This window comes from Myotis myotis, unplaced genomic scaffold (assembly GCF_014108235.1).
Source record: "Myotis myotis isolate mMyoMyo1 unplaced genomic scaffold, mMyoMyo1.p scaffold_m19_p_15, whole genome shotgun sequence".
Classification (NCBI taxonomy): domain Eukaryota; kingdom Metazoa; phylum Chordata; class Mammalia; order Chiroptera; family Vespertilionidae; genus Myotis; species Myotis myotis.
The window spans coordinates 9,948,648-9,974,888 of record NW_023416319.1 but is presented as its reverse complement, the minus strand read 5'-3'; the positions used below and the strand labels follow the sequence as shown (position 1 = coordinate 9,974,888).

Here is a 26,241-nt window from a genome sequence, read left to right as displayed (position 1 = left end):
TCCCCCTATGGTTATAGAGTTTGATTATAAAGACTTGGTCTGCAGAGGTGGAAGCCAATGTAAGCATTCACTGATCTATAAATCAATATTTTTACTTCAATCTACCAATTTCACATTAACGCCTTCAAAGCCTCAACCCCATTGCTTTGCTCAAGACATATAGAAAAGGGTGCAGGAATTTTAACAGAAGAGGCTTCTGCCAAGATTTTAGAAAGTGCATAGGTGAAAATAGAGACAAGAAAGAAAGCAAGTTTTGAATCTAAAGTAATGGGTATATAGTATATACTGTATACTGTATTGTATTGTGCAAGGTTTTGGATGTACAATCTGAAATACTGGAAAGGTAGGAATTGACTAGACTCGTGGACCTGGAGTGCCATCTAGTGGTCACTCTCCTGTTGGTGCATCCACCATCTTCCATGTAAAAGACCTACGGTCTCATCACCCCAAGTCAAGTCTCCTTCCATCACCATTTATCCCTCCTTTACCCTCTTCCTTTGAGTGCTGCACACACAATACAATATACAGATGACTATTAAAAAAGAAATCTGCAAAAAAAAAAAAACTCATTCCTAACTGAGACACCAAGTGCATGGATTTTGTAGTCATTTGACATATATGAATAAATGATCCGAGAATAAATTATTTCATTTTGGGAATTTTTATGTATCGTGTATTTCAAAGATTGAGAGCAAAATGATTGAGCAAAGCAGGTCAAGTACATACATAAACACCTAAATTCAAAAATAAATAAATAAAATAAGTTATAGAAAAAATATTTAATAAAAAAATAAAAGACCTACACTCTCTATTCCTAAGGATTCTAGGGCCTTTGCCTCCATCTCTTTTTATAGGGTGTACCAATTTACATGCAAAATACTTGATCCTGGTTTTAGAAGAACCCGGTGTCCTTTTAGAAAAAGGACAAAGAAAATACTCTCTTCATTTGAGGCCAATTAGGTGGCGATGCTGTTGCTTCCTGGGTCCCTTTGTGAAGGCTCCCAACTCTCTGGAATACCTGGGCAGTATTGTGGACAGAAGCTTGTCCACCTTCCTCTTCTCTGCCATCATCTGGTTGGTCCTCTCTTCCACCAGCTCCTCCAGGTGACTGGCATACACTTCCAGCTTGCTCACCATACTGTCCAGTATGCTCACGTGGCTTTAAAAGAACCCAGACATTAGTGTCTTTTCCAAGAACTTTAGGATCATAATTGAGCATCTCCAACTATACATTCCAAGTAAACATGTCTCGCCCCTAAGGTTTCTGACTTCAGGGTTGCCAATGGGCAGCAGTGAAATGACCAAGAGGCCATTTGGCAGGACAGAGCCTGCCCTTTATCAGCTCCAAGGTCTCTATCTGTATCATTATTCCTCTGAACCTGTTTCTGCATCTAGAAATATATATATATATATATATATATATATATATATATATATACACACACACACACACACACACACACACACACACACACACACACATATATATATATATATATATATATATATATATATATGAAACCCTAATATGCAAATAGACCAAACAGCAGAACAACTGGACAACCGAACAACCGAACAACCAGTTGCTATGATGTGCGCTGACCACCATGGGGCGTGCACGGAACATGGTGGGCATCGGCCATGGTGGGATGGTAGAATAGGTGAGCGGGGGCGCCAGACCAAGGCGGGGCACCGGTCACGGCCATCGGGGTGAGCCTCTGGTGGTTACTGAAAATTCTTTGTTCCCACACACTGTGGTCCTGCCCGGCGCTCGCACCTGTTGCCAGCACCAGCCCCGCTTGCACCCGCAGCTGGCTCTGGAGCCACCACTTGCACCCACTACCAGCATCCGGCACCAGTCCCAATTCATCGGCGCCATCAGAGGGTGCGAGCAGTGGCTGCCATCTCTGATCACCCCGAGGGCTTCTCCACCTACCCTGCTCCTGAGGGTCAATCGGGGCAGCAACCACCACTCGCACTCACTGCTGGCACCAGCCCCAATCGCTCCGCACCATCAGCTGGTGTGAGTGGGGTCAATGCTGTCAGCACGTGGTTAGAAGTGGTGGCGGGAGCAGGGTTGCTGGAGACAGAGAACCAGGGGCTGCAGTGAGAGGGGCCGGACAGGGGACATGGAGGATGGGCCGAGACCCGGCCCTGTGCCCACTGCAGCTGCACGGCCCACAGTTCCTTTCAAGGTGCTCGAATTCGTGCACTGGACCCCTAGTTTTAGAATAATAATACACATTTTGCAGGGTTGTTCTAAGGATTCAGGGAGATAATGTTGAGAGTCTGGAACCCAGTGGACACTCAACAAGTGGTGGCATTCACTGGCCCAACATGCTTCCTACCATTGTTACAGCCAATCAAAAATGTAGATTTTTAGGACAAGTCATTCGTTGTTGTTTTTTCAGATGACAGATATAAGGGGCACTTCTAGATCCTATAGACTCTTGTTTTAGAAGGCTCTTCAGAGAAATTTAAATTCCTCATTTTTCAGGTGAGGACCCTGAGGCTCACATGGGAAATGTACTTGCTTTAACATTAGGGACCATATTTTCTGGGTAAAAAGTCAGGACATACCAACTGACCTGACACATACCATTTAACTATTTTGATGTGGAAAATGCAGAATACAGGGCTGTTCGTGTTAAAGCTGCACAGTGAAATGGCAACATCTGGAGTAGATTCCTAACTCCTAGCACAGGACTTCCCCTACTAACCCCAGCTACTTCTAACATGGCTGTGCCTTCATATGTTCAATGTGGTGGATGATGTAATTATCCTGGTTTGAAGCCAGTTACTATTGAGAACATTCTTTGAGAGGAGTGAATAATTTAACTCAATAACCTACTTTAAGGTTGGTGCATAATTCTTTATTGCATAAGCACAATCCCAGTTGAGTAGTCATGACCCTTGGAATGCTGGTTTGAATAGAGTCAGAGGCCCTGCCACTGATCTCCCTGGGACCTTGACAGATTAGATTGATTAGTGATGCCTGGAATGGACCAAGACGGGCAATGGAAGTATGACCCATTTTTGGAACATTTGTGAAATAAAGGGAGAATTTATCAGTCCCCCTTCACCAGCATGTAGCTCAGTGCTTTGCATGTGGTAGGCATTGAGTATATGAGGAAGGAAGGAGGGAAGGAAGGAAGAAAAGAAGGAAGGAAGGGTGGAAGGAAGGAAGGAAGGAAGGAAGGAAGGAAGGAAGGAAGGAAGGAAGGAAGGAAGGAAGGAGAAGGAAGGAAGGAAGGAAGGAAGGAAGGAAGGAAGGAAGGAAGGAAGGAAGGAAGGAAGGAAGGAAAGAAGGAAGAAAGGAGCAACTACAGCCACATGATTTCAAAATTCTAATGGCTCAGTGAGGAGAAGAAAATGTCTGTTGCACACCAAACTCACCCTTTGGGGCTGGCATCTCGTAGAATTTTCTTGATGGAAAGGAATGTGGGTCTTTTCTCAGGCGACTCATCCCAACACGCTCTCACCAGGATCACAATCTTCTCATTGACCTTGTCCTCTTGCAGGGAAGGTCGCAGTGGAACTGATGCCCTGGGGTCTCGGATTCGGCTGAGGATTTCTGAAATCCATTTTGGGTTTAGATATCCAGATGTCGGAACTTTGTGCCATTTAGTATGCTTCACTTTAAACAGATGTGCTCTTAAATTTGTATATTGAGTTTCCAAGTACATGGAACAGATTAGAATTTCAGAGAAATCTGAATATAAGAAATATTCTGAATCCTCCTGGAAAATGAGGAATCTAAATATAAATCCTATAAGTACCCCCTGATTTATCATTTTTTAGATTAATTTTTTCTAATAGAACTTTTCTTAAAGTAAAGAATATCTTTATATGACTTCAGAAGTATATATGCATTTTGTAGTAGAAATCTCCAAAGTGTGCTTTATACAATTTTGCATTCCATATATGTTACATAAAAGATATTTTAACAAATAATACATATTACAGATCAGAGTCTGCCAAGAGTTTGGGGAGGAGAGAAGGTTGAATAGGCAAAGGGCCTGAATTTTTTTTAGGGTGATGAAACTATTCTGTATGACACTGTAACAGTGGATACATGACACTACCTATTTGCCAAAACCCATAGAACTTTACAGCCCAAGGAGTGAACCTTGAAGAATGCTAGTTTTAAAAAATATCAGTTGAGGGATTGGAAGACCCCAAGACAGAATGCAGATTTGTGGCAAAACAATCTAACTGCGTGACAAATATATGATGGACCTCGCTGAAGAGGGTGGAGGTGGTGGGGAGTGGCCGGTGTGACTGAAAGAAAAAAGCCAGGAGAGATGGAACCAGGAAGGTGTAGTGGGTTGACTGGTGATCCCCAAAGATATATGTCCATGTCCTTATCCCCAGAACCCATGACTATGATCTTATCTGAAAAAAAAAAAGTCTTGCAAATATAATTAAGTGTCTTGGGTTGAGGAGATCATCTTGGATTATCCAGGTGGGCCTTGATCCAATGACAAGTGTCCTTACAGACAGAAGGGATTTCCAGGAGGAGTCAATGTGGAGATGGAGGCAGAGACTGGAGCCCTGTGGCCACAAGCCCATGAGGGCTGGGCCACCACCAAAAGCTGGAATGGATCTACCCTTGAGCCTCCAGAGGAAGTGCAGCTTTGTTGAACCTTGATTTTGGACTTTTAGCCTCTGGAACTATGAGAGAGTAAATTTCTGTTGTTTCAAACCAACAGGTAGGTTTGTGGCAACTTACTATGGCTGCTCCAGGACACTAACATACAAGACCACTGAGGCCAGTTTAGAGGCCTTTGATGGTCTTGCAGGCCATTGTAAGGACTTAGTCTTCACTCCCAAAATGGGAAGCCAGGGGAGGCTGTTGTGTAGAGAAGCAACACGATCTTACTCATTGTCTAACAGGATCTGGCTGCTGTTATAGAATAAACTATGTCATTCTGAGTTCCTTGGTTTTTTTTTAATCAAACTGTAATAGTTTTCTAATTCTTTAAAAAAATATATAAATTTTTAAAAGAAAAAATAAGAATGAAATAAATTGTAAATTAAGAAACATTTAGCAAAAACAATCACAAAAACAAGCATTTGTGAGCCAACCCAGATCACCACAGCCTGCCAAGGAGCCGCTCCCAGCAATACCGTCTGGTGTCTCGTCAAGGTCCTCAAAAGGCCCGAGAGCATGCTGGTGGATCAGCTCCCTCATCACAATGGCGAAGCTGTAAGCGTCTCCCTTTGGGGTTCCTGACCGGGGCGCCTCTGGGAGCCGCAACAGCTCTGGGGCGGTCCAGTAGAGCTCTGTGAAGCAAGGAGACATAGGCCCAGAATGAGAGTTTCCAGGTAGAAAAGCCACCCTTTCTAGGAAGCTCAGGAGAACTGAGAGCATCCATCCCCCGAGGAGTCAGCCCCCACGGTGCCCGACTTACAGAGCAACCAGGGTCCCTGTGTGTGAATACAGAGAAAATAACCAGGAAGAACGGGCACTAACATGTTAACAGTGGCTAACTCGTGGCTGTGCAGTGACAGGTGGTGTTCCTTTTCCCTTTCTGAATTGCCTACATAACATAAAATTAATCATTTTAAAGTGAGAATTCAGTGGCATTTAGTACACTCACAATGTTGTGCAACCACCACCTCTATCCATCTATCCAGTTCCCAACCATTTCCAACACCCCCAAATAAAACCCCAGACCCCTTAAGCAGTTTCTCCCTGTTCCCCTCTATCCCCAGCCCCAGAAAACCATCAGCCTGCATTTTCTCTCTAGAGTTATCTATTCTGGATATTTTATACACTTACATTTTTTTTTCTAGTGAGGTGCATAGGCTTGTGTTATTATAGGTATGATCATTAAAGGAAAATATATTGGAGGATGGAGAAATAGGAATGACTACGAACAGCTTTCTAAGTTGCCCCCTTTGTCTTTCTCTGTAACACACATGCTACCTCATGTTACAGGACCTCCCCACATGCACTCAGCAAAGCTGCTGCCATGTGCTGTTCCAGAGGGAAGTGGTCAGGGCTGAGGGCACTGGGCTCAACAGGACCCAGAGACGTAGGAGGTGAGACACAAGAGCACTCAGCTGCCTCCACTGCTCCCATGAGGAGGCTGACTCCCAATGGTAGGTCTTGTCGTTAGACGCCCACCAGAATCACTTGGGAGCTTCAAAAACAATGCGATGCCCAGACCCCATCTTCAGATATTCTGATTCAGTGGCTGCGGCGTGGAACCCAGCCACCTATAAAATGTTAAAATTTTCTCAAGTGATACTGAAACCCAGAGAGAACAGAACGGCCAAACCCTTCATCCTTAAAGCGCCTGGCAGCTGGTCATTCTACACTGAGAAGGTAGGAAGATGTGATGGGACACAGAGGACTACAGAGAAGGACGGTGACTTGTTTCAGGTCGCCCAGCTAAGCTGGAATGAGGACCAGTTCCTCTCACTCAGACATCACACCATGGACTCGGGCCACCTGTTCCCATCTCCTTGGGTGAACAGAGCAGCCACACACCACTGGCTCCAGCGGAACACCCACCCACAAGTACTGTGCACATGAGCGTCAGGAAGCAGAAATGGGGTAAGAAATGAACCCTTTACCACTCAACTGAAAGCTAGTGGGTCCAAGACCTGCCAGTGGTTACCTGAGTGGTCTTTTGTTTTCTCATTATATGTTCTGTATGTCTGGCCGTACTTGAGTTCCCACAGCCCAAATCCTGACAGCTTCACCTGCATCTGACCATCCACCAGGCAGTTGGAAGGCTTCAGGTTTCCATGGGACCTCAGTGGGCTCCTATGAAGGAACAGCATGCCCTGGGAGAATGAAAATGAGCAACTGAATTAGAGCAGGTGCCAAGGGACACCAGTGGAAGGAGAGACAGATGGACAGGAACACAGATGTGCAGCCCCAGGGTAGGGGACGTAGCTATCTTTATTCATTTGTTCAAGAGCCACTGACATGGCCCTTCACATAAGGAGTCAAGATGGGCACAGACACCTGCTGGGGTCCAGCCCCAGTGGGTCCAGGGGTCCCCAAAGGTGTGGATGGAGTCGGTGAAGAAGGAATGACACGGAGACGGAGTTCAGTTGATCAGCAGCCCAGCCAGGATCTCCAGCCAAGTTCTGGTCTGGATCTCCAGCGAAGTTCTGGTTAGGATCTCCAGCCAGGTTCTGTGTCCATCTTCTCTTGCTAGGTTCTCCAGCCAGGTTCTGTTACCAGGTTCCCTCGCTAGGTTCTCCAGCCAGGTTCTGTCCAGGTTCTCCAGCCAGGTTCTATAGTCAGGTTCAGTCCAGGATCTTTTGCCATGTTCTCTCGCTAGGTTCTGTCTCTAGGTTCTGAGGCCAGTTTCTGTCCAGGATCTTTTGCCATGTTCTCTCCAGCGAAGTTCTTCTGTCTCTAGAGAACGTTCTGTGTAGGTTCTGTGCCTAGGTTCTGTCTCTCTTGGTTCCGTATTCTAAGTTCTGTGTTCTAAGCTCTGTATTCTAAGTTCTGACTTCTTACATCTGTATTTATACCAGTTGATTCCAATCCTATCAATCTCTATTTCAAAGGTTAGGGCGTTTCTTATCTCCATTCCAGGGAGTAAAGATTATGTAGCTTAAGCATGATTGTTCGTAGTTAAAGTGATTAATTACCCGCCTGGCACTTAGTTAAGAGGTTTTATTCCCTCCCTAACTTCAGGGGAAAATCCCTACCTGGGGAAACCACCTTTCTCAGAGACCTTGGTTAAAACACATAGTGCCAAGAAGGTGAGCAAACATATTAAGAACAGTATGCCATATATGCCAGGTCCCTTGAAACAGCAAGCATGGAACGGCTCCCGGCAGACACCCAAAAAGAAGAAAACTATTTCTGGTCCCTGAAGGCAAGGCCAGCTTAGTGAGCATAGTCCTGAGTTCAAATCCCAGCTCTACCACTTAGTAGAGGGCAAGCTACCTTACCCCTACCAGCCTCCTTCTTCTCATCAAAATGGAGATGACAATGAACCCTACCTCATAGGGTTGGCCATGGAAATTAAATGCAGTCATACACATGCGACATCAGACATGATGCATGACACAAAGTAAATATCTACTTAAATTTAATGAAAAATGTGATAAAGATTATTTACTGAATAAAAAAAAAACTTTCTAAGGGAAGTGAGTCAGAAAGGCAGGGATATAATAGCCAAGATCTGGACACAACCTAAGTATCCCCCGATGAATGATTGGATAAAGAAGATGTGGTACATATATAAAAGGAATAATACTCACGAGTGAAAAATGAAATATTGCCATTTGGAACAACATGGATGGTTCTTGAGAGTGTCATTTTAAGTGAAATAAGCCAGAAAAGAACTACATGATTGCACTCATATGTGGGATATAAAATAGAAACCAACAAATGAACAAATAAGACAAACAAACTCATAGACATAGACAACAGCATGATGGTTACCAGAGGGGACGCCAGTAGGGGGAAGACAAAGAGGGCAAAGGGGGTCAAATATATGGTAAAGGAAGAAGACTAATTTAAAAAATTTTTAAAGAAAGGCAGTGATTGTTCTCATCCAGCAAGGATTAGAACACACTTATACAAGAACAGCCAGGTTCAAATGAATCTTAAGCCCAGCTGAGAAGGAGGTGAAGTCACCCATGGGTGTAGCCACAAGGAGGCACTGGCCATCAAGGTTCCAGGAAGGGCTCCTGAATGGACTACTACACCCAGAGACAGGGTCCTTGGACCTTTTGGGCACCAGCTCAGGGACTCACCTCTGCCTCCAGCAGTGATGACAGGCTGAGTCACTGTCCCACCTTAGCAAGAGCCCTAAGCCAATGCTACATTAGCAATACAGGCTAATACAGAAAGCAATAAGGAAACTTGAGGGACAGTGAGTATCCCACCCTTGTCCCCTGACCCCCGAAAGACAGGAGGGCATATTCCTTTATCATTGTGGCTTGTTTGTGTTCTGAGATGATCGAGTTGAATCACATGTTGGAAGTACAACTCGCTCAACTAGACCTGGAGGGGCCTGGCTGGAGCTGCCTCTGGAATTTCTCCAGGAAAGGCTCCAACTGGCCAGGTCTGGGCTTGAAATCCAGGGAGGCCTATGTCCAACCCAGAGTTCTCTCTGACCTCACAGAGACCTCTCCATGCAGCAGGACTGCCCCTGACACACATGATCATCCCTTGCCTTGGCCCACCCCACGCATGAGATAGTTTACATTCTGGTCACCACCAATCTCCCCGGACATCCAGGGACAGTAGAGCTCATGCTATTAGGGCATAGGCAACCTGTTTGGATGCTCGGAATCCTATGTTGCAGTCCTCTCCAGGAGACAGACGTACCTCTCTGTGGTGGTGTTTTTCTCTCTTGATGGAAATGCATGGGCATATGTACATTGTCAGAGAACAAATAGAACCATGAGAGGTGCGTGATTTATGTACCAGATTTTATGCGTTTTGGCAATTCTATCGCCTACCTGACTGCTAGTTACATTTATTTCCCTGTTAGAAAGTTGGGGATGGTCCTGGGGGCTCTATCTCTGGATCCCACATCTGTGCTTTCTGGAACTTGGTGAGGAGGAAACGTAGCATGACTCAACTACGGAGACAGACTAGCAGCAAGCCCCAATCTACCTCTTACCAGTTGGGCAGGTTACTTGACTCGAGTAAGCCTCATTTTCCCCCTCGTGAAATGGAGTAAATATTAATATTAATATTGGAGCTGGTGAATTAATAATAAAGTTCATTGTGATGACTTAGAGCACCATCCACTTGAAATATAATGCAAGCCACAGGTATAATTTTTAATGTTTTCATTAAACAAGTGAAAATTAAGTTTAATAATATAGTTTATCTAGCCTAGTGTACTAAGAGATCTTATCATTTTAACATATAATCATAATAATATCAAGTATTTTATATTTTTTTGTTTTTTTGCTAAGTCTTCGAAATCTGGCAGACATTTTACACTTTTATAGCACATCTTAATTTGGACTAGTCCTGTGGCCAGAGTTTAATAGTCACATGAGGCTGGTGGCTACTATACTTGGACAGTGCAGACTTAGCCCATAGGATTGTTGAAGGAATGAAATAAGGAAGTGCATGCTTTTTAGTAATGGAGTTATCTCAGATACTAATGATACTACTGCTCCTACTGATACTGACAATTAATATTTATTGGATACTTTTAATGGGGCAGGCATGGTTCTGGCCATTTTACATGCCTTAGTCCTTATAGCAACCCTATGAGGTAGGTACTCCTGCTATCTTTATTTTATTCACAGGGAAGCTGAAGCTCAGGGTAGGTAAGGTCGCCTGGTCAATAAGTAGCAGAGCCAAGGTTCAAACACCCAAGACAACTTCTTTGCCAACCGCCCTTGACCCCCTTAATCCATCAAGACTTCTCTTCCTCAGAAATAGAGGCCCACCTCTAAGTCAAGAAGAGTGCTATTCTCCCCAGAGCCTCTTCCCAGGCTGGCCCCACTGGTTGAGCTCCTTGGGGACAGGATAATGAGCCTTACTTCTCTGCAACCTCCATTCCCAGAATCAGGTTTGACCAAAATTAGGTGCTCAATCAATACCCTCTTGTTGTTTTGAAAAGTCTGTGACATCTCAGAATCTCTATGTTACCTGGCATAAAGGAGTTCCTTGTCAAATAGACATCAGGGGAGGAATTGTTTTTATGATTGGTTTGTGGTGGCCAGAAGCATAATCTGACCTACAGAGGTTGGCCCCATGCCTGGGTTCATATCCAGTCACCCATGGCAAGCTCTAAGAGGCTGCAGTGAATTGTGTTACTTTTAGTCCCCTTTCAAGGAATGCTGGCAGAGTAACTGGCCTCGAAGTGCCTTGATCTAGGTCACTGTGACCTCCTTAACCAGTCCCATCCTGTGCACACTCCATTTTTAGGGAAAGCAATCCTTCCAAAACAAGGTGCCAAGCTGTCCTTCTGGCATAGAGTAGGGGATAGATTCAGTGACCTAAGGTAGCTGATTATTCAATTACTAGAGACCCATTGCACGAATTCATGCACTGGTGGGATCCCTCAGCCTGGCCTGTACTCTCATGCAATTTGGGACCCTTCGAGGCATATCGGACTGCCGGTTTAACCTGATTCCTGAAGGCCAGGCCAAGGGACCCCACTGGTGCACAAATCCATGCACTGGACCTCTAATATGCATATAAAATCTTTGGTTAATCTCTTCCCGCCCTCCCCCTCCCCCATCCCTCTGAGATTCATCAGTCTGCTCGATGTTTCCATGCCTGTGTGTTGAGCATCTGCCCCCTGGTGGTCAGTGCACATCATAGCTACCAGTTGAACGGTCAAACGGTTGCTTAGGCTTTTATATAGAGAGAGCATTCTCACCAACCCCAGCATTTTTCAAGAGAAACCTTTGGCTTCATGCTTCTTGAAAGCCAAATGGTGACACTGGAAAGGCTAAATCTATTGGGCATTCAGACTTTGGTGAGTGAATTCTTCACATCCAATATAAATGATGTTGGCTGTTTTGAAGGGGCAGGAACCGGATCACTGGAAGTCTAGCATACTTCCCTGGGTTTGCTGCAGGAAGAGAAATGTGGGTGAAGGGAAGGAGAGAGGAGCCGGAGTAGGAGAGGATGCCACGTCACATTCTTCTATTTTATAACTCTACCACCACCATTTCAATAATTGTATATGTGCATGTCCTGTGTTCTTTTCCTCTAGCTAGATTTTTATGCCATTTAAAATTAGAAACAAGTCGTTATTTTCTTACAAAAGTGCCCAGAGGGAGATAAATCATTAAAAGATGCTCAATAAAGTTTACTGAAATAACAGTGTTGGCCCAGTGTTGCCCATAGAGACCCAATCACAAGGAAACCAACAAGGTTTCTGTTTGTCTAACTTGCTTCCCATTAAGGCCCAGGAAATCGAAATCTCACAGACCATTAAGACTCAGCTCCTTAAACAAAGAGCAATTAAATCCCTGAGAAATAAAAGACTTTGGATGTCAACAGACCAACCTCATCCATTAACCCATATGGAGGTTGAGGTCCAGAGAGGGACCAAAAGTCAAAGTCACTCAAGGAGTCACAGCCTTATACTCCAGAAGGACAGAGTTTTTGTTTCACCTTTGTATCCCTCACAACACCAGGCCGGGTCTTGCCCACAGGAATCTATTAGTTGATGGATGGACTATTGATTGAGAGATGATGACCAGCCAGCCCTGCTGGTTGTCGGACTGAGGGGCTTCCTCGCCAGAACCCAACCCCAGGTCGTTGACTTGGTCCTCTCTTACGATAAAACAGATGCAGCGAGTTTAGAAAGAACAGCTGTATTTTAGCTCAGGGTGAGAACATCAGCCTCAGGTACATAATGACCTGACCCATCTGACTTATCTCCCATCAGTGAAATGGGGCTAATAATAGATCTACCTTATTTTTTGTTGTGAAACTTAAGTAAATTAATATATACAGAATGCTAGAAAGTATTGGGGCCAAAGAAAGCACTAAGTATATTTTAGCCATTATTATTATCATCATCATCACCCTTTTTACAGCCACCTCAGCCCCCTTTGCCCAAAGTAAAAATTCTGCCTGTATATATAAATTCACAGATTTGCACCCCCTGTATAACAGCTTTGTGGTTATGATGGCACTGATCCCCATTTTCTGGGGAAAGGAACCAGGACTAGGAAAAAGGAAGTATTATTAAGAATCGGGGACTAGGAAAAAGGAAGTAGTATTAGGAATCCTTCAGCTTGCTTTATGATCTAGTAATTAGATTTTCTTTGGGCAAAAAGTTCTGTCCTAAAATGTAAGTACCCAGCTCTTTCCTGGTTGGGTAAATGTAGCATCCCTTCTGACTTTAGTATAAAATATTTTTTACTCTCTTGATATTTACTTGAGGTCAGGGAGAGAGAGAAAAATGGGAAATCTGATTGAAGTGGTAGATTTTAGAAGTGGGATCACTTTGAAGAGGAGATCTGAGAACGACCTGAACCTTTGGGAAAGATTACAGTTTGATTTAATCTAAGACACAGAACAATTCAAAAACACCATGGTATTTGTTCTTTACATAAACTTATGTTATACTCACATTGACTATGTCATATGCAAATGAGAGCTTGAATATCCAATCCATTTCATTATTTGAATTTCTCAAAACATCCTGAAAAACAGTTATTTAAAATGGCACCAGGGATTCAACCTGGAGCAGTGAGCTTCATATGTTAAATGGGTTTGGTTCTATTACATTGGATGGTTTTTGTTGTTGTTGTTAATCCTCAACCAATGATATTTTCCTGTTGATTTTTAGGGAGAGAGGGAAAGACAGAAACATCGATGTGAGAGAAACACATCAATTGGTTGCCTCCTGCATGAGCCCCCACCAGGCCTGAGGAGCCTACAACAAAGGTATGTGCTCTTGGACCAGAATCGAACCTGAAACCCTTTGGTCCACATGCTGACGCTCTATCCACTCAGACAAACCCGCTAGGTCTACATTGGATGATTTTGACCAGAACTCATACAGCCTGACACAGAGCCAAAAAATTCTCCAGGAAATATCATCACCTGACTCAATAGTGAGAAAGTTACGCAGTCTTGAGTTTTATAAACACTTCCTTGTTCTTGACATAAAGGGGACGGTCACATACCATAGGTAGTATGGGCCCAGAAATGCAATTCAGGAGTAGCTGTGACAGCTAAGGAGACAAAACCAAGCCCAGCCCCTTTCCGTCCAGAACAAAGGAAGCCAGGTACTTGGCAACTCCACTGCTAAGCCGATCCCCTGCAGGCAGCCCAACAGGATAACTCAGGTCTTGCAATTAGAATAGAGAGGAACTGTTCTTGGATGAAGGAGCAAAAGCACTGAAAGTTCTTCAATAGCTGCTGCTAACTAAACCTAAGGTAAGATTTCCTATTGTACTTACCTTAAGACTCCCTTTTTTGCAATACTGAGTGATAATGCAGATGTTGGGAGGTTCTGTGCAGACACCAAAGAAGGGAACAATGTTTTCGTGCCTTAATTCATACACCTGAAAATAATAATGGTAATAATAGCTTATGATTATAGTATGCCCTCTGTGTTAGGGACTATGCTACGTGCTTTACATACTTTGAGTTAATTCTCACAAAGACCCTGTGAGGTGAGAACTATATACCTGCTCCCATTTTACAGATGAGGAAACTAATGCTCAAAAGGTTAAGTAACATGTTGAAGATCATACCACTTGCTAGTGGCAGAGTTGGGAAGCAAATCCAGGCAGTCTGCCTCCAGCATATAAACAAGAGGAATGATCAAAGTTGAACCTTAGCCCGGCCATTAAGTGAAATCACGTCACAGTAAATAGACCCAGCCCTGTTTCCTGGCGTTGATAGCTGTCAATGCCAGTGTGTGGGCCACAGTGGATCACAGATTTGCAGTAAGAAGTCAGACCCCATGAACTTGACTTCCTCCGAGGACCAGGTTCAAGGGAGGTGAGCAGCCATTACAGGTACAAAGAATGAAGATGCAGAATTAAAGTCCGGGAGAATTAAGGGAAATGAGCAAGGCTAGGAAGGATCCCAGGCGGGGGGTGCCTGAGTCAGGCCAAAAAGTCTTAGGTCCAAAGTCTGGGCTGTCAGGGGTGAGGGGGGTGGGCCAAGTTAGGGGAAGCTGCTTTCCACCCATGCTCCTTTGGACTGGGGCCACGCCCACTCCAGGTGGGAACAGGAAGCTGGCAAGGAGGGTCTGAGAACAGCGCCGCTTTGTCTCCTCCCAGGGTGGGGACCTCACCAGCCGGATTTCCTGCAGCACAGATGGCTTCCTGATCCTGGCTTCTGCTTGGTCACCAACATAGCAGATGGCCACATGGTTTCCCTGGAACCAGAGACAAAGCGGAATGTTCTAACTCAAGATGATCCAGAAAAAGCTCTACTCAGAAAGAACTGGGGGGGGGGGGGGGGGGGGCGGGGCAGGAAGACTGGGAAGAAGAAGTCAGCCTAGGAAAAGGATCATGAACCTCCTCACTGCCCAAAGCAGCCCTAGCGTGGCACTGTGCTAGTTCCAGGCGCTGAGCCAACTGCTCAGCACAAGAACTCATCGAACTGGCATCGCAGTCCTGCAGCGTGGGGATGATTAGCCCACTCCCAGATGGGATCACTGACGTTAGGTAACCCGTCCAAGGTCACACATTTGTGGGGAGTTCAGCCAGAATGGGGACATCTGATTCCACACTACACTTTTTCTATTATACAACAGCGTCTCATTATCATTCAGAGGAATCGTGAGCAGAGGTCATAAGAGTCAATACCAGTTCAAAGATCATTTCTAACACTTACTACCTACATAACCTCGAGCAAGGGATTTAACCTTCCCAAGCCTTTATTTCCTCATCTGTGCAACAAAGATTAAAAATAATCAGGGCTGTTGTGAGGATTAAATCTGAAAATATGTGAACACTGTTAACTCAGTGCCTGGCACAGACAGCCACGGTGGTATGGTAGAGAGGGTGAGGGGGGGGGCAGGCGGAACTATGCTGCCAGCTTTGGTAGCTGCCGGTTTATATGTAGAAGCATCCATACCCATGACTGATCCATCAGTGCTGAAGTACCAGAAATGAAAGAACCCATGCTCTAGGACTATACTGTCCAATAATATAGCCACTACCTCTATGATGCCAAATTGCATAAAAATTACATAAAATTTAAAATTCAGTTCCCCAGTCACACTCATGTTTTAGTCACATGATGGTAAGGGCTACCATGCTGGATTGAGGCAATTTGGACTATTACTATATTCATAGAAAGTTCTATTTGGCAAAAATGAGTCTAACATAGAAGCCAGCATAGGGACCTCCAGGGAGTTCGTTCGAGAAAATGCAGCATCTCAGGCCCTGCCCCAGACCTGCTGAACCAGAAGCTGCAATTTTTGTTGTTGTTAATCCTCACCTGAGGATATTTGTTCCATTGATTTTTAGAGAGAGTAGAAGGGACGGGGAGAGAGAGAGAGAGAGAGAGAGGAAGAGAGAGAGAGAGAGAGAGAGACATTGATGCCACATATACCCCAACCAGGGCCTGGGGATCGAGCCTGTAACCCAGGTACATGCCCTTGACTGGAATCGAACCTGGGATCCTACAGTCCAGGGGCCAAAGCTCTATCCACTGAGCAAAACCGGCTAGGGCCAGAACCCACATCTTAACAAGAGCCTCCAATGATTCATAGGCACATTAAGGTTGAGAAACACGAGTCTGGAGTCAGAAGGCTACCTGGCGTTTACCTGGAGAATCCCTCCTATGCGGAATGCCCGGGCAGAAGGGACATGCAGAGAATGGGACAGAGACACACCCTCATGCAGCTGCCTTGCTCTCAGAAGTACCTCGTAAAGCCCTACTGGGGCGTGAAAGAGCGCTTCCCCCTGCTGACTCTGGACAAAGGAGCTGAAGTCCCCGGAAATCTTCACACTAGACCCGTGGCTGTTCTCTCTCAGCACAGGTGTGCCCCTCCGGGCTGGCTGGAAGACAGGACACATCCAGGAGTTAATGTGGTTCTGAAGATAACTAGATGCTTTCCATAAAACAGCTTTAATATTTGAGCTTACACCACAGGGTAACAGATCTGAAGGGAACTTTAGGGACCACCTGATCATTCTAAGTATTCAGTAACTGAGGCCAGACATGATGTTCCCAGATATTCAGCAAGGAAACGGTAGGCCTAGAGCCAGAACTCGGGGCCTGAGACTCTCTGTTAAGTGCTCACTTTATAAATGAGTCGGCCTCTGTTCTCATAAGCTCCTTGGAGGAGGTCCCTTCCACAGATCACCAGAAGTTAGCAGGGAAGTGGACGTCTGGGCCAGGTGTGGCCTTACCTTGTCCTGGGGCAGAATAGTGATGGCGTTATAATCGATCTGCCACCAAATGTCTCCATTTTGCCTCTGCAGTTTTCCCTTCTGGACCCTTAAAATCAGGCCTATGATGGCAGCTCCCAAGACAGTGACCAGGAAGGTCATCAGGAGAATCAGAACAGTCACACCTGGGGGACACAGACATATCATTACTCAGGCTGCCCGAGAGCGGAAGTGAGAACATCCCTGTCCAGCCTGGCACTGCCAAGCAGATGCCTCAAAGGCCACCTCGGCATGGCTCTTCCAGGAATGCTTTCTGACCTTCCTCTGGTTCCCATGGCAACTGCACTCACTTCTTCCTCTGTATAGACACTTTCATTGTACAGAAATAACAGTCAGGATTTCTAATACCACCACCACATGTTATTATTAAGCATTTGCTATGTCCTTTCCTCATGGTTGTTTCTCAGGTATGATCCATCTAATTCCAGGGCTGGACCCCTAACCATCAGGCAACACTCCCCTGTCCAGACTTTCTACCTCCTTAGAATGAAGTTCCTGAGCTTCAAATCTCAGGAGCTGGGTTTCCCTAGAGCAGAGGTTCCTAACAGGGCAGGCGGTGGGTGATGTCGCCTCCCTAGGGGATATTGGTAGCATGTGGAGATACTTTGGGTGGTTCCAACTAGAGGCTACCACTGGCATCTAATGGGTGGAGGCAGGGATGCTTCTAAGCAGCCCCCAAAGCACAGGACAGTCCCCCCCCCCCCCCAACAAAGATTATCCCACCCAACATGTCAATAGTGCTGTCACTATTGAAAGCCCTGCTATGGAGAGTCCTTTCCTGCTACCTTCTCCAGGAGCCCACACTGACCTGTAAAAGCAAGCTCGCTTTCACAGAGCTCATCGTCAAATCCACAGCCAGGTCTGTCTGCAGCAAGCGAGCCATGGGGCCAAGTAATAGTGGAGAAATTCCTCACGGGTCTTAAAAAAAAAAAAAAAAAAAGATGATTGAAGGCCAGTGCCCATTTGATTTATTCTATTTGTCTCAACCTCAGGTATAGCAAGGGCAAATGAAATACACATGTCATTTGCAAAAAGTAGGCCTTGGTCTCTCAATTCAAATGTCCACTGACCCATCCAATTTTCCCACCTCACCCAGGCTCTTCAAATCCAGCCTCCAGGTAATCTAATTCATGGAAAAGCAATATCTATTTGCAGAGTAGAACCACTGACTCAATCTTTTGATGTAAACCATGTCATTTCTGATTTAAAAGATGCTGTGCCAATTCTCCAGTGTTGCTGGGACTCTCTCTCGTGTTTGATATAAACAAATCTTGTTATACAGCACCTTGACATTTCACAGAGCAAAACGTCTCCCCCTGCGTGGAGAATGCCCGTTTCCACAATCCTGAAGACCTAGTCCTCCGTGGTTAGTTTCTTTCCTGGGCCAACCCATTTTGATACATTAAAAATCCTTAAGAGTAGGAGAGGAAAACGTGTCAAATCAAATCTGCATTGGGGGTGGTGACGGTGGAGGCCGGTAGAAATTGAATTAAGCTTTAGGTTTCCTTTCCGTTTTCTCAATTATAGCTGAGTGATGAAAACAGAGACTTTTTCCAGAGCTTCCTGGGTACCAGGGGTTCCCAGGTCGTGCTGTCTATAGGGCTCTCTGTTTTGGGGTCAGGCTGACTGGAGGAGTCTGTTTCCCTGACTGAGCTCCCATCCCTCTAGGGGGCGCTGTGCTCCACTACCACCTGGTCCAGGGCCTCTCTCTGAGACCATGGGCCAGGTGATGTTCCCTGCTGGAGCAGCAGAGGAAGCCTGGGCCCCTGCAGAGGTGCGGTTAGATATTGTGAGGAATCGGAAGTGGCTGAGCTACTCCCACAATCAAGGGCAAGATCACCTTAAAGACCCAAAGTCAATCCTTATAAGTTCAGAGCGCACCAGGCCATGTGCAGTGGATTCTAGGAGCTGGATCCCAAACTGGTCTTCCAGCGAGGCCCCCAGCCCCCCTCGCCTCCCAGGTCTCTTCCTGCAGCATGCTCTAAACTCGAAGAAATGCCCCCCCAGTACCTGATTTCTTTCTGATGGCTGTCGTAGTGAAGAACAGGAAGGAAGAGGGACCCGTTGCTGGATTTCTGTAGGGCATAGACCGAGTAATCCACCCATCTTTCTCCCTGGGAGTCCACAAACACTGGGCCAGTGACTCCTGAAAAGAGAGGAGACTGCAAGTGGTTAAGGAGAGAAAAAGAGGGACTCGTGACTCGAACTCAGACCAGCCAAGCCCCCTTCCTCCCCAGCAGCCACCAAAAGCAGTGTGAGGTTTTTGCCGTTTCAGGGAATCTGAGAGAGAGTCAAGGAGGAGAGTGGGGGGGGAAAAGTTCAGTGGTGGTACCTTGGTGGGGCTCAAGGGCCGCTTGGGACAGGCAGATGTGTTCTGTTAAGCCTATGCTTTTTTTAAAAAAAGTTTCCAACTGAAACCCAAGATTTATGCTTCCTAAGAACAATCAGATGCAATCAAAAAAGGCCAAATAACATGGAGGCAACTGCTGGGACTGGGGACAGCTGCCTCCTCCAGGTGCTACAATCCTCCTCCTTCCCACCTGCAGGCCCTGTGGGCTGACTTTTCAAGTTTTGTTCTCCCCTTTCCTCCCGGTTTTGGTTTGTGCCCAGGCATTGGCCTGGCGCTCAGTCCTGGTCCCTGGGTTCTTTGTTCTCACGTAGGATGTGGTCAACCTCATGCATAAAACACACATCCGAGATCCTGGAGGAGTCAAGTTCAGCTCTTCCACACCCCAAACTAGAGCCCGTGGTCTGACACAGGATTTACTGCTGATTTATTCTCCCTCGGGACAGGACACACAATTACCATCTATTAAGCACCTATTATGTGCCGGCATGTGGGGGTCGCAGTGATTTCACACACCTAGTCCCAGGGGACCCTGCAGAGCAGGGGCCATCATCCACTCCTAACAAGCAGGGCGTGGAGTCAAGACCCCTAAATAGGCAGCCACCATTGAATGAGCACGTCCTGTAGTAAATTTGTGATCTTGGACAAGTACACCTGTTTACTCACCTGTGTAATATAATACAGGTAGTAACAGTACTACTAACTGATGGCATGTGTGAGGATTAAGTGGGATAGCATGCAGAAGCTCTTGGCACCCAGCTTGCTTTAAGGTAAGCCCTCAACAAATGCTGGCTACTATTATTCCATGTGGCAGGAGGTATTATCTGTGTCTTACAAAATGAAAAAACTGGAGTACAGAAAGATGACACAGTTGATCAGCTCCCAGGGTGATTTCAAAACAGTTCACGTCCAAGTCCAAGCCTATCCTCGCCCTGACAAGGAAAGTCAAATGGGATTGGCCCCATCTTTAGAGGTGGAGGGATGGCATGGGAAGGAGCATGGAAGTAACCCCGAGGCAGGTCCCACTCTCTTGAGCTTTATTCTTGGTGGACCAGTTTGAAAGCAGTTGTGGGAGGGACTTTCTTGGGAGGAGGAAGGGATAAGATGCCCCAGAGATCCCCTCAGCTGGACTGGGCAGCCTTTTGTGTAAAGCTGGAAGAGCTGGACTGTGGCCGCTGGGAGGTTTAACCTCAACCGCCCCCGTTCCCCCCCTCCCCGCCCCCAGCCCCTTCTGGAAGACTGGAATCTCCATGAGAAAGAGGAAATCTGTAACTCAGTGTGAGGCAGGCCCTAAATGAGGCCTTAAACCACATGTTCAACCTCTCAGAGCCCCACTGACAGGAGAGGCAGGCCTGAGTTCTGACCCACCCACCCTCCACCCCTGCGATCAAGCCACTTACCCTGCAATGTGGTCTGATTAAAACCTTTCAGAGTGCTGACCAGCTGCCGTCCATCCCGGAAATCTCTTCCAGCCTTGATCATGAATTTCACAGTCTGAGCATAGAGCAGGACCGAGTCATGAAGGTAGGCAGAGTAAGGGCTCACCTTCAAGGAGGGAAGCAAATACTGGGTTTCAATAGGCCCACGGCTTCCTGAGTCACAGCCCATGTCTCAGGAGGAATTTCTCTCCACCATCTTAATAGTATAACACGTTCTCCATCCATTCCACTGCAAGGGGAGAACCCGCTGCATGCCCGAACTTGGGCTATTAAATCTGGATATCACTATCTTCACTTTTCCTCTTTAGGCTCCTTTTCCCAATTAGATCACATGATCTCTTTAGGCTATAGGTGGGTGGGCATATGGTTTAATTGAAAGCAGGTAGATTTTGGAGCGAGACTGGCTTTTCTACTTACTGGCTATGAAATTTGGGGGTACGTTCTATTACCTCTCTGAATCTCACCTCTCTTATTTATAAAATGGGGATAAAGCCACTGTCCTGGTGAGTAGAAACACAGTTTAATGAGGCAGGATAGATATTCTACTTATTGTGCTACCTGCCACATAGTAGGTCTTTAATACATGTTCTTGTCTGTTCATTTAGCCAACAAACATGCAAGTGCCCACTATAAGGTAGGTACAAAGCTAACACTTAGTAGACAATTTCCCAAATATTCATTGATTGGTCATATTTCCTTGTGTGTTAGGATCCACAATCGGCTACCTTGTTCCTAATGGAACCCCTGTCATCAGTGACCTGTCACAGGAAGTAGCTCCAGCTCTGGCCCATGGTCTCTCTGTAACAAATTCTCTGTGGGCATCAGACATTTGCCTCATCAGCCAACACACACTGGACTACCCATTGGCTTATCCTCTCTCTCCTGACTTTTCCCTGTTCCAGACCATCTGATTGCCTTGACCTGTTCTAGCTCTACATTTCTGACTGCTCCATTCAGGTTCTCAGTCCTGGGAAAGGGAAGGACATTGTCATGGTCTGAGTACTACTGGTTTCTATTCTATTACTTTTATGTGCTATATTATTAGATACTCAAAACCAAGACTGGAGGCAGATGTCATTATCAGTCCCACTTTTCACGTGAAGAGACGGAGGTGTAGGGAGGTTAAGAAATTCATCTCAAGGTCCCACAGCTAGTAAATAGTAGCATTAGGATGGAGCCCAGATCTCTGACTCCAAAAGCCATTCAGTAACCCAATAACCTCTGTCCTCCTCTGTAGTCCTGGGGTGCAGACTTCATAAGACAGCACTGTTTATGCTCAGCTGTGGAGGATGAGGAAGTATGTGGGGGGAAGGCAGCAGGGACTGGGGGTAATGAAGAGGAGAAGTAAGAGGGAGAATATTAAAGCCAAACACAAATATCCTCAGAAAAGGGAAGGCAGGGACCTCTGCAGAGAGACCCTATCTCAGACCTGCTCCTCTGCAGAGATGGAGCTGTGGAAAGGTGGCCCCCTCAGCCTCTGGTAGACTTCTTGTCGGAAGCCTTCCTCTTCAGGACCTTCTCCGGAAGAGCTGGGGGTGATGACAAGCACAGACTCATAGATGGTGGGGAAGTGTGTCCCATTCTGATTTGTTAATACCTCCTTCCAAAAACTGTCCTGCAATATAATGAAATCAGTGTAGTCATTCTGTGGGATATACACTGGGCATAGAAATGTGTTAAGTCATGGTTGAAATTGAATCTCTACATCCTAATCCTGGGCAACACAATGACTCCAGAAGGCCTGCCTTCAAAAGGCCCACATTTTCTAGCTGGCATCAAAGCAGTGAGAAGAAAGCCAATAAATGAAATAAAAATAAATAAATAAATATCAAGTGTACATGGAACATTCTCTAGAATAGACCACATGTTAGAACAAAAAACAAGTCAAAATTGCCCAGGTGGTATGGCTCAGTGTTTGAGCATCGACCCATGAACCAGGAGGTCACAGTTCCATTCTCAGTCAGGGCACATGCCTGGGTTGAAGGCTCAATCCCCATTGAGGGGTATGCAGCCAATCGATGATTCTCTCTCATCATTGAAGTCTTTCTCCCTCTCCCTCTGTAAAATCAATAAAATATACATATTTTTAAAAAGTCAAAATTAATTTAAGAAGAAATCATATCAAGCATCTTCTCTGACCACAATGATATGAAACTAGAAACCAATTACAAGAAAAAAAAAAACATCCTGAAAAACACACAAACACATGGAAGCTAAATAACATGTTCCTAAACAATGAACGAGTTAGCAATGAGATCAAGGAAGAAATCAAAAGATACTTTGAGGAACATGAACATGAAAACACAACAAACCAAAATCTATGGTACAGTGAAAGCAGCCTTAACAGGGAAATTCATAGCAATACAGGACTACCCCAAGAAACAAGAAAAATCTCAAATAAAACATTCTAAGTTTATACATAAAGGAACTAAAAAAGGAACAACAAAGCCTAAAATGAGTAGAAAAAAATAATAATAAAGATCAGAGCAAAAATAAACAGAGTTTAAAAGAACAATACAAAAGATTGATGAAACCAAGAGCTGATTTTTTAAAAAAGATAAACAAGATTGGTAAGCCTTAACCAGACTCACCAAAAAGAAAGAAAAAAAATAAATAAAAAAAGAAATAAATAAAATCAGAAATGAAAGAAGAGAAATGACAGCTGACACTACAAAATTTATAAAGAATTCATACAACTCAACACCAACCCCCCTCCCAAAAAAATCCAATTCCAATTAAAAAGTGGGAAAAAGACCTGAAGAGATACTTTTTCAAAGAGAACATACAGATGTCCAATAGCCATATGAAAAGATACTCAACATCACCAATCACCAGAGAAATGCAAATTAAAACTACAATGAGATGACACCTCGCACCTATAAGAATGGCTATCATCAACATTTTCACAAATGGTAATTGTTGGCAAGGATGTGGAGAAAAGGAAACCCTCATGCACTGTTGGTGGGAATGCAGACTGGTGCAGCCACTGTGGAAAATAATATGGAGATTTCTAAAAAAATTAAAAATTATGAGCCAGCAATTCCACTTCTGAGTATATATTTGAAGAAATCCAAACCATAATTTGAAAAGATATATGCACACCTATGTTATTATTTACAACTAGAGGTCCAGTGCACGAAATTCGTGCACAGGAGGTGGGGGTCCCCTCAGCCCAGCCTGCACCCTCTCCAATCTGGGACCCCTCGAGGGATACCCCCTTTCACAGTCCAGGACTGCTGGCTCCTCACTGCCCCGCCTGCCGGCCTGGTCGCCCCCAACTGCCCCCCCTCTGCCATCCTGGTCACTCCTAAGACCCCCCCCCCACCAGCCTGGTCACACCTTACTACCCCCCCCCCCCGCTGGCCTGGTCACCTCCAACTGTCCCCCCCACCCCCCCACCGGCCTAGTCACTCCCAAATGTCCCTCTCTGCTGGCCTGGTCACCCCTTACTGTCCCCCCCACCAGCCTGATTACCCCCAACTGCCCCCCTCTGCTGGCCTGGTTACCCCTAACTGCCCCCCCCCCCCCCGCTGGCCTGGTCGCCCCTAACTGCCCCCCTGCCAGCCTGGTTGCCCCATGCAGCCTGCTGTTCAGTCATTTGGTCATCCCTCACTAACCCCCCTGCCGTCTTGGTCGCCCCACGCAGCCTGCTGTTCGGTCATTACTGTTACTGTGACAGCATCCTGGACAATTTGCATATTCCTCTATTATTATATAGGATAGTCAAGATATGAAAGCAACCTAAGTACCCATTAATAGACAAGTTGATAAAAAAGTGATGGTACATGTATACAATGGACAATTACTGGGCCATAAAAAAAATAATGAAATCTTACTATTTGTGAAATTATGGATGGACCTAGAGGATACTATGCTAAATGAAATCAGTGAGACAGAGATAGACAAATACCATATGATTTCACTTATATATGAAATCTAAAGAACAAAATAAATGAACAAACAAAACAGAAACATACTCATAGGTACAGAAAACAGACCGATGGTTGCCAGATTGGGGGTAGGGGGTGGGCGCTGGATGGAAAAGGTAAAGGGATTAAGAAGTACAAATTGGTAGTTACAAAATAATCATGGGGATGTAAAATACAGCATAGGGAACATAATAATATTGTATTAACTATGTATGGTGCGAGGTGGGTACTAGAATTATCAGGGGGATCACTTTGTAAATTATATAATTGTCTGACTTTTATGCTATACATCTGAAACTAATCCTATGTAATAAAAGGCTAATATGCAAATTGACCAAACGGTGGAATGACCGGTCACTATGACGTGCACTGACCACCAGGGGGCAGACGCTCAACACAGCAGCTGCCCCCTGATGGTCAGTGCACTCCCACAGGGGGAGCACCACTCAGCCAGAAGCCCTAAGCCAGGCTCACAGCTGGTGAGTGCAGCGGCGGTGGCGGGAGCCTCTCCTGCCTCCGCGGCAGCGCTAAGGATGTCCAACTGCCATCAGTTGGACATCCCCTGAGGGCTCCTGAACTAGAGAGGGTGCAGGCCGGGCTGACGGACACCTCCCACCCCCTGAGTGCACAAATTTCATGCACCAGGCCTCTAGTATAAAATAATATTGAATGTCAACTGTAATTAAAGAGTAAAATTAAAAAGATAAAAGAAATCTGGAACATTGTGATATATCTTCCTTTACTCTTTTGCCCAATTTCAACTTCTTAGGATCATTTTCAAAAGCTCATTTTAGGAAGATAAAACCACTGGGAAAATTACACAGTGTGTCCCTATCTAAGTGCAAGTGGCTTTTGCCAGAAGCCTGCTAGTGTAGAGTGGTGTTTAAATGTACAGACTCTGAGGCCAGCCCCCGGGGTTTGAATACCAGCTCTCCCTCTTACTAGTCATGTGGCCTTTGGCAAGTTATTTTACCTCTCAGGGCCCCGGTTTTCTCATCTGTAAAACACGGAAAATAAAAGTATCTCCCCACAGAGTGGTGTCAGCTGACATGAGTTTTAGCATCTCAAGTGCTCAAAGGGCTCTGTCCCAGAGTCCAGAAGACCTGGTTTGGAAGACCAGCTATGCTCCTCAGGAGCTCTGAGATCTTGAATAAAGTATCTTACTTCTCTAAACCTCAATATTTTATCTGTAATTTGGAATACTGATAAGATCTACCTTACAAGGCTCTTGGGAATATTAAGTGCAACAGTGCATGTAAAATGTGTAACTCATTCCTCACGGGAGGCACATGGTACATTTTAGCCATTCCTATCATGACCAAAAGAACCAAATCACCCAAGAATGGCCTCACCCACCAGTATGTTGGTCTCTCCAGACCTTTCTTAGGACTCCCAACAGAGACACAGGGAGGTGGCCATGAAAAATGGGAGCCACCTATATTTGAGAGTCCTTAGGCAGGGTCTCAGCTACATGCTAAGAGTGACAATTCCTCCTCAGCTGGTGTGGGCTGACAGTCTACCAAGGCCTGAATCAACCACTCACTAAGTGGGCAAGAGAACTCTGGGTAAGTTCTTCTAGCTCAGGCCCAGTCTCCCAATTTTAGGATGAGGGCACAAGAGTGCCTGCCTCTTAGGGTTGTGGTGAGTCTTCAGTGAGCTAACGCATCTGGCACATAGCCAGCGCTCCATA

The 26,241-nt window shown here is 45.5% G+C and overlaps 1 protein-coding gene across 1 annotated transcript in view; it reads right to left on the bottom strand.

Annotated features, from left to right (window-relative positions):
• The window catches only part of LOC118670302 (guanylate cyclase 2G-like), a 38,074-nt gene that overhangs the window by 7,893 nt on the left and 3,940 nt on the right, over nt 1-26,241 (bottom strand). Inside the window, exons 4-16 of the mRNA XM_036337371.1 lie at nt 22,052-22,237; nt 20,584-20,728; nt 18,847-18,982; nt 17,645-17,754; nt 16,798-16,961; nt 16,309-16,443; nt 14,727-14,810; nt 13,882-13,986; nt 13,047-13,118; nt 6,630-6,798; nt 5,131-5,286; nt 3,397-3,574; nt 1,019-1,159 (exon numbers count right to left, since the gene is read on the bottom strand). Of these exons, the coding sequence (XP_036193264.1) occupies nt 1,019-1,159; nt 3,397-3,574; nt 5,131-5,286; nt 6,630-6,798; nt 13,047-13,118; nt 13,882-13,986; nt 14,727-14,810; nt 16,309-16,443; nt 16,798-16,961; nt 17,645-17,754; nt 18,847-18,982; nt 20,584-20,728; nt 22,052-22,237 (1,781 nt within the window). The remainder of the gene's footprint in view (nt 1-1,018; nt 1,160-3,396; nt 3,575-5,130; nt 5,287-6,629; nt 6,799-13,046; nt 13,119-13,881; nt 13,987-14,726; nt 14,811-16,308; nt 16,444-16,797; nt 16,962-17,644; nt 17,755-18,846; nt 18,983-20,583; nt 20,729-22,051; nt 22,238-26,241) is intronic.